This window comes from Physcomitrium patens, chromosome 6 (genome assembly GCF_059467195.1).
Source record: "Physcomitrium patens ecotype Gransden chromosome 6, ASM5946719v1, whole genome shotgun sequence".
Lineage (NCBI taxonomy): Eukaryota > Viridiplantae > Streptophyta > Bryopsida > Funariales > Funariaceae > Physcomitrium > Physcomitrium patens.
This window is the reverse complement of record NC_143415.1, coordinates 6399698-6408939: the sequence shown is the minus strand read 5'-3', so window position 1 is coordinate 6408939 and position 9242 is coordinate 6399698. Positions and strand designations below refer to the sequence as shown.

Below are 9242 nucleotides of genomic sequence, written 5' to 3'. Positions count from 1 at the left end.
AGGAAGATAATTAGTAATTTTTAATATCAAATGAAAATTTCTACAAATAAAAATAGTCTATTTTTTTTAAAAAAATAATCAATGTTTGAAAAAGTAAAAATTAGTTTAAACGTGGATAGTTTGCAACCTTCAAAACACAACAATAGAAGTAGAATAATCCACTCAATTTTAAAACAAAACAAGAACATCAAGTTAGCATTCTTGTTACATTGTTAAAGATATAAATTTCAAAAAACTAAATGATCAATAAATTTATGTATCACTCAAATAGACTAGAAAATCACTCAAAGATAATATAGTATTAAACTAGAATGGCTATTGCCAAAGACAAGAAGATTAAAAAGTCTTCAAATAAGACTAAGTACTAGAAAGGCATTGAAAAGAATGAATATGGATTTATTCTTATCTTCATATATATTATTTAATTAAGAACTATGTAGCGACATTCTATAGGACCTCTATCATGTGTCTAATTTACAAAATATATATCTTAATTTACAAGACACATGTCTTAATTTGTAAGGAAGGTTGCTTATATGTATACCACATCGTTAACTTATAACACAAGCTATCTACATGTACAACACATGGTTAACATGTTGGTCAAGTTTCCAATCCATCAATTAATTATGAACATGTATAAAGTCAAATACATATTTATGAAGCTTTTATAAAGCTTCACTATATAATAATATCAAATATACCTACATTTATCTTCTACCTAGCACTTCTTATCTAAATAAATATGTATGTCCATGAAAACTATATATATGAAGTACATGAAATTTATTCTTATCAAAAGTAAAATAAAATTGTATTGAAATAAGTATTAAAATTAATACAAATCAAATATAAAAGTCATTGTATTAATGATATAATTAATACTATCAATTATCAAGATAAAAAGAATTATATAGAAATATATTAAAATAAATAAATTTAATAATATCTTATAAAAAAACTTTTCAAAAGCTTCATAGATACAAATTTGACTTTATTAATTTCTATACATAATTGATAGGTTGAAAACTTGGCCATATATTACACACATTGGCCAATTATGGTATACACATAGAAAATATTATTACATATATCACATAAATATTATGTATTATATAATTATTTGTCATGTGATACATACATAGAAAATATTATTACATATATCACATAATTATTATATATTATACAATTATTTGTCATGTGGTACGCACATAGAAAAATCGTCTTACAAATTATAAATACGTTTCATAAATTAGATATATATTAGAGGTCTTATAGAATATTTTCATGTAGCCTCTAGTTAGGTAGTATATATAAAGGTAAGAATAAAGCCTTCTTCATTCTTGTCAAGACCTTTCTTGTTTTTAGTCTTGTTTCAAAACTCTCTAGTCTTCTTGATTTTGGCAATAGCCATTTTGGTCTTCATATTATGCTACTTTTAAGAAAATATCTATTCTTTTTAGTGCCACAAGAATATATTGGTTCTTTGGTTGCTTGTGACTTATGTCTTTGGCATTTTATTAACATCACAATAAAGTTTTTAAAAGTTAATATATATAATTTTTTAAGTTTTTTTGGCTACACTACGAAATCAAGCTATTGATGAATATTTTATCTCATATCAATATTTATTTTATATATATATATATATATATATATATATATATATATATATATATATATATATATATATTATTTATTTATTTATATATATATATTTATTTATTTATTTATATATATATATATTTATTTATATATTTTTTAATCAAATTTAATTAATATAATTTTTATTATGATATAAAAGCTAAAATATAATATTTAATTAGTTTTCATAATTTGATAGTAAGAATCTTATTTTTTATTTTTGTAAAAAATTTCAATCATCCAAAAATAATATTAGGTCTTTCAATTTTAAATCTAGTTTATCACTTGAATACATAGTTCATAATTTCTCAAGATATCAATTACTAATTTTTAATCATTTTTTATGATTTTTGACATAAGAACTAAGTTATGATAATTATATTTTTTTATAATTTTAATTCTTCTAATTAAAATTTTGATACTAAAATTATATATATATATATATAATTTATATATTATAAATAATTTTTTTTATTTATATATTATAAATATATATATAAAGAAATATATATATATTATATTTTTATATTTTTATATTTATATGTAATTTTTTTAAACAAAAATAAATAAATATAGATGTATTTATATATATATACATACATGTATTTTTTAATATGTTTTTTTAAATATAAAATATATTATTTGTATATATTTTATAAATATTTTATAATATATTTTCAAATTTATTTTTATAATAATTTATAAAAATAATTTATAAAATATTTTTAAAAAAATATATATTTTAAAGTGTACTTAAAATTTTCATATGTTTTAATGACATGCATTGTCACTTTATAGTACCTAATGTTGAAAGAATATTTTATTTTATACTCCAAATATTCTCCTATTAATTTTACATGTGTTAAAACTACTTATTTTTGGTGCAGTTATTTTGTATTCTTAATGAAATCAATAGTGAAGACTAAAAATATTCAATTCACTCTGATCTTATTTGAGTGTTTGAGCTTAAACGCATCTTTAAAAATATGTTCCATAATTGGAAATAACTCCACAAGCTTTAGCATAAAAACGGGTCTTCGACATTGCACAGTTCTTCACATTCAACAATTAAGACCACTTGATACTCTCATTCATTTCTTTCAACGTAGATATATTTTGTATGGTGCTGTTATGTCTCTACATTACCAACCTATCTTTCTCCAACACTGTAATCATTTTTCTTGGAAGATTCTCATTTTGCGTAAATTTGTACTACTATTTATTACAAATGTGCATTAACCTACTACTGGACGGCCTCAAACAACCACTCACACAGCCAAAACATGCAATTCAAATGCTCACATGCAACTTAGCAATACCGAAAGGATCTTGCTCAGATGTGTTGTTAAGCCGCGTTGTTTCCCCATCGTCATTCTGGAGACAAATTTAGCAGCCAAGGGTTCTGCAATCACATCCCTAGAACTATTCAAAAGGGGATACAATATTCCATGGGCACTTGAGAATTGGAACGCATCAGTCTGTGGATCACCACTTTCCACCATGTTTGCTTCCATGTCATTTTTCCCACCTTCATCAACGATGTAGAGGGGGTTTGACGAGCTGGACAGTGAGCTGTTGAGTGCCATCACCACCTCCCTCTGTAATTGACCACTTCGTGCACTTACAGCGTTAGGACACAAGGACACACCTCCCCATGATCTGCAGACATGAGGGTACCTGGGTGTAGTGCAAGCAAACAGGACGACTCACACCATGTACTACTTGCGCATCCACTCAAGCTGCATTGAAAGCTTCAGTGACAACATTCACCTCTGCACGAGCATCATGTTGTGCGTCACACCTGCATGAACATCCAAAGTGTGTTATTTCTTCAGTGTCGATAAAATTCCAAGCTTGGACCCCGTACCTGAGGTTGAATACAGTTCCTCTGGTTATGTTTGAGAAATAGAGAATGAGCAACCGAGATGAACATTTGTTCTCGTTTGTAGACGGCTCATCAGTAGGGTGCGGGAACTCGATTAATTATTTGTGAGAACGTTGTTGCCTCATCACAGGGTAATATATTTTAATACACCTCCATAATAGAGAAACTGCGGATGGTGTTCAGACTGGTGTTAATGTCTTCTCCGGGATTAGCCCGGGCAACAAGCAACTTTCCTATGACCAATTCGAACTTCCCTCTTCGTGCTTTCATTCTTCTGTCCTTAGTTCCCACTGTGTTTAGCTGCATTTTGTGTAGAGAATTGGAAGAAAAGTATCCGAGTTATATTTTCGCCCCTTTTTGAATGAGGGTGGCTTTTGCCAGCACTTTTCCTTTCCCGATTTCATTTTCCAAATTTCAACAGGATCTTTTCGTCTGAAAAATTAGAAGAATGCACAGCATTTCCCTCAGCATTCGCTTCTACGGGTTGGTTGCCAGTTCCATCTCAGTAGAATCTTGAATGAAGGTGGGACATTTCAGGTCGTCTTTCATCATTCCTCATGCGCCGTTTTTAAATGATGCGAGTTATTTCTCATGCCGGCTTATTAGCACGACTTGTTTTGGTAATCCTCATGGGAAATTAGAGATTCCAACGAGTATTGGACTCGCAATCGTGGACCCGTACAACACTTACCATCGATTGAAGCCAATATCCAAGATTACGATTGTTCAAAAACAATTTTCTTCGTGTTGGTGAGCGCTTGGTTTGCGAGTAATAATATAGTCGACCGGTTGCACAGCAGAGAAACCTGTGAACATACCATAAACAGCATTTTTATCGGAACTTATGACAACCAAAGCACTTGCTTACAACAGAACACAGCATTTAACCATTGAAAAGAATTCGTACATCACAAGCCTACCAAAGTAGCAGTTTTATCAGAAAAGATAACAGTGAGTTGTAAAGTAGACCGACACTCAACTGTACGTCAGATGTGCACCAAGCACAAGATCAAACGTTGCATAGGATATAGATTTTACCGAACTTAAAGCCAGATATGTGAGAGCAGTATGCGAACATCCATGAATCATGTGGGACACACGAAGCAGTTGAATAGCTGCATCAACGCCCACCAACTGTATTACACAGTTTGCCAATACACACACACCTGCCACACATCAAAGGCATGCGAGTCAACACAGATGGCTCGTATGACATTCAGTTGCAATGGCAACGATGATCAAACACAAAGTGAAAGTTACCACCGCAATATTCCGCAAGATAGCGGACAAGAACAATTTTAAACACTAGCAGGATGCACAGCAACAGCAGACAGCAATAAACTAGCACGCATTGCAACGACAGGAAGGAGTCTTGAAGTGGATTATATCTTGGTGATAGTCCAAAGCAACTCCACACTGGAATACATAAACTCCAGCGGGACCAAGCATTAGATGTAAGAGGTCGAGTTGTGCTTGGAAACGATAAGACCCTTGCATGGTGCTCTCTTGTGAAAGATTGCAGAGAAATGTCTCGTTCTGAAATGAATTATCTGAGGGTGTACTGGAGAGGAGACTTAAGACTGAGCCAGCGTGCACCTTCACAGTTCATACAACTGAGGCAAAATACTTGTGTCCAACGCCAAGAATCAGTACATCTGCAAGACAACACACCAAGTCACAACCAACAAATGACACGTGTGCCGTGGAAACAATCGTTGGACACGGTGAGGATGCTGATGAGCAAAAATGGTGCTCAACTGTGTACAACTCGCTCTCTCATCCACTAGCAGGCATATTCATCTACTCGTCCTTACCAGCTCCGTAACCTCTGCTCATAGTTCAAGAGCATCTACCAAAGAATACGACAATGTCCTAATAAAGCAAAGCTGAAATCGCCTCCATGTATCAAAAAGACATTTAGATCCATAAGATTCGCCGCATCACGAAACCTTAATCTAGTGACAAATCCCAGCTCTAAGCTGCCCCTCCGTCTTCGCAGTGAAGCGAAGAAAAACAAATGTCCTAATTCGATTTACAAAAATATATTTATACAACAAAATGGACACCCTAGCAGTTGTTCATTCACAAATACATCCTCGTCATGCTGCGGTCGAAAGCCTCTAAGGCCTTCCTCGAAGTGCTTTGACAAAACATAGTAGGAATCTGCCTTGGGAGATCCTCCTCCGTTTGAAGGGCCAGATGACTGGTGCTTCGATGAGCAGATGCAGTGCCTCCATAACTCACTGAACCCTCGGCATTCCGCATGATATTTCTGCGGACCAATGGTGCAACATATCAGGACTAACTCCCAAAAGAATGCGCCTGATTGTCACAAACGAGCTAATTGACATTCATGCAAGAGAAGAGGTTGGTATGTACATACCTATCTAAAGAAAGCGTCAAAGCTCCTTCCTCTTCCACATCGCTTCCGAGAGTCATGTTCTTCAGCCTGCTACAACGAACTGGGGTAGACCTAGATGTAGATGGATGCATCCCGGGGAGAGTGCGATTCACTTCACAGAGGATGTCGGAATCCCTCGTGTGCGTCTTGCTTTTGGGAGAACTTGGCAAAGCAACGACGTCTCGCTGCTTCTGAGCGCGATGAAACCTGCAGCGAAACGAACCTGGATGATTCGTCGGAGAGCACATACATGTCATCTTCACTGGCGAGGATGATCTCTTCGACGCAAGGTCTTTTGGAAGACGACTGTCAGGAGATAGAGAGCGTCGTGACGACGGCCCATCGGATACGGTAGGACTCCTTCCTACATTGGTCTGAAGGGACCGTGGCCTCAGGACAGCCTTGAGAAGCTTAGAAGCATTCATGATGATATTTCAGAAACCTGCGTTGCATTTCCCTTTAAAAAATCAGGAAGACGGTATGGGAAAACCATGCGTAATGTCACAATAATACAAAAACAAACACTACAATCACACCACGGACAATGAAGACGACCAAAGCACACCACTGCAACAAAACAATTCACAGTCACGGTTGTTGACGTACCAAACAAGTGCACAGCTCCCAGAGGCGCAAACGGCGTCCTACTACAGAAACTCTATACTAATATTCTAAAGAAAAAAATCTGCTCCTCTTGTCCATCAAACGCTCAGTATTAACTTTTCACGACACGCTGAGCAAAATATGAAACGCATAATCGACAGGGTATTGACAATTAACTATGACATGCTCCACAAGCACAAAAATACTCGCAGATCTGATCAGAGGAAAAATGCCTCTCGTAATATTGGATCGTATATCGCTCGTGCGAGGGGAAAATTCACAAAAACTCCCGAGCAGCAAACTACACGCAGAAACCCCAAACAGAAGCACCGGTCTCGAAATGATTGTGGATCAAAAACTCTTCGGAAATGGAGCACAATAATCTACGTAACGTATTCTTCGAAAGATCACAAAAATGTAGCACGATAACTTGAACACTACCGCGATGTGGATCAAAAGATGAAGAAAAGCGGAGACGGAAAACACAACTGCAGAGCGCAGTCGGAGAGAGGGCAGACCACCAAAGCGACATGAAAGGCACCAGACCGGCTCTTTATGGTTCTCTGCAAACTCCTCGTTTGCATGAGTCGCCGGTTCTGTTACCGGGCGGGGCCCTCTGATCACCGGATGAACATTCATTCATTTCCTCCTCTGGACCTTTCGCCAATGTGTCAGTGGTTAGTTTCGATGAATTCATTCAATCGTCTGATCATATGATCACCATCCAACCTGATGAAAAAGTGTATGAGGAAGCATGAAGTGTCAGAAAAGACAACATTCAAATTATTACCATTTCATAAACTCGAATCCATTTTTAAAGATGTTTGAAATACACAAATTGGTTTGGTGTTTTCCAAGGATATCACTTGGTGGAAACTGTTTATTTAGAATATTCCTTTTACTTTCAAATGGTTTCAACATATAACGTCCATAAGAATAAATTGTTTCTACTTCAAAATAATATACTAAATGCGTTTATAAATTGTTTTTGCAACTGACGTTATTGATCTAATTAAATAAATTTGTGCAGATGATGATATACAAGGCATGGAGTTTGTGCGATGGAGTTTTTTGTCTGGTAACCATTCATTCCTTGCCAACTAGTACCTAGTTTATATTCTAAAAGCAAAATAAAACTTATTATGTTCGTATAAATAACACATTACTTCAATTTCATCATACAGGTTTATATGTTTATGCTAATTTTGTAACTAGTACAAATAGGATACAAACTCAAGTCATGCTTACTATAATCAACACTTTTAGTAGAAACGTTGCTTAATTTGTGGCTTTTGAGACTTTGTGTTACAATAAAGTCACCACGATCTTTTGATGTGTTCTAATATGATTAATTTTTTTTACGACGCCTTGATTTATTCTAGAAAAGATCAAGGTACATAAAAATAAAAATAAAAATGTTTAATTGTGTATATATAATTGCAAAAGTGTGGATACATTGCAAGTGCAATGACACATTAAATTGTATATTGACCAAAATATATGCATTACTGATTCCATCAATTAATTTTTTCGGGTGTAGTATATTTAGTAAGAATCTTTACAAAATCATTTCTACAATTTAAGAAGGTCTGTATCGTAATATGTGCCTGGAATTCAAAATTATAAATCCCACGAAATATTTCAATAACACAATTTACTAAAAAAAAAACTAAAACATTATAACTTGCAAACAAAAACTCATTCCTAAAAAATCCACTTTGAATATGCCAAAAAAATTAACACAAAATATACGGCATCCATCTGAAGACTAGCCAGCAATTTACACTTTCATTCTTTGAAGATCTTCATCCATATAGCGTTGATGAAATTATCCTCATTAGATATTGCAATCCGGTGCTTATTTTCAAAGAGGGGGGCTCGTTTCCAAACAGATTCCTGAATCCGCTTCAAAGCTATCTATTTACACGCTTCTTATGACTCATCATATCCACAACACTTGATCCGAATCTGCCACTGGAGCCTAATCCTGGCTTTTGGTGGAGCCTCTGCGGGCTTGCATGACCATGAAGTTGGACGCACAAAACAATTTTACCTTGGGTCCCTATTGTGACGTCACCACAGACGTTTGCACTGGGGCGTCGTGAATCATCCTTGGCTTTCGGATTCGGGAGTTGGCTAGTGGGAGGCTGCTGTGATTCGAACCCTGGTTGCACTACACGCATTGAATGCATTGGACCTCTCTGGGGCTCGTAGAGTAGTATCTTCGCATCTAGGCTGGCGTGAATGCCACGGGCGTCCCACGTGACAACCTGCACGATTTCGATAATCCCGCAGATGCGCTTTCTGAAATGGATGAATACTGTGCTCAAATGACGTATCCTGCTCTTTTGTCATTTAATGGATAAAACCTAATTTGATGAGTCGTTCATTGTATTTGTCTTTTGTCATTTGAGAAATGGATCATGGATCCCCTAAACCCCGTTTCTTGGGAACCGTGTATTAATGGAAGAAAAGATAACAGATTTTTCCCATAGTGGTGCTACTAACCTCGCGCCACGTAAGATTCGTTTTGAATCAATAGCTTGTCGCAAATGCTTCTAGTTGATATTTCTGTATAATTATGCAATATGCCAAAAACATTATTCAGTCACCTTGATATGAATTTTTGGTAGCTTTTTCGAGGTTGAAAACATGAAATGACTGACGGTACCTTGTTTTCTTCACATTCTTCTTCTTCCACCATGTGGA

At 35.0% G+C, this 9242-nt stretch overlaps 1 protein-coding gene across 4 annotated transcripts; it reads right to left on the bottom strand.

Moving 5' to 3' along the window:
- Positions 1 to 2953: 2953 nt before the first annotated feature.
- Positions 2954 to 7097, bottom strand: LOC112283242 (uncharacterized). Of its 4 annotated transcripts, none has more exons than XM_024521711.3 (7): positions 6537 to 7097; positions 5913 to 6372; positions 5697 to 5801; positions 5126 to 5184; positions 4510 to 4695; positions 4221 to 4335; positions 2954 to 3445 (listed from the first exon to the last, which is right to left on the bottom strand). In XM_024521711.3, the coding sequence occupies exons 2-6, from the start codon at positions 6353 to 6355 to the stop codon at positions 4256 to 4258; spliced, it is 873 nt and encodes a 290-aa protein (XP_024377479.1). In that variant the 5' UTR covers positions 6356 to 6372; positions 6537 to 7097; the 3' UTR covers positions 2954 to 3445; positions 4221 to 4255. The 4 variants fall into 4 exon arrangements, with proteins under 4 accessions (XP_024377479.1, XP_024377481.1, XP_024377478.1 ...); XM_024521713.3 differs by having other exon boundaries at positions 4568 to 4695; XM_024521710.3 differs by having other exon boundaries at positions 2954 to 4335.
- Positions 7098 to 9242: the final 2145 nt, after the last annotated feature.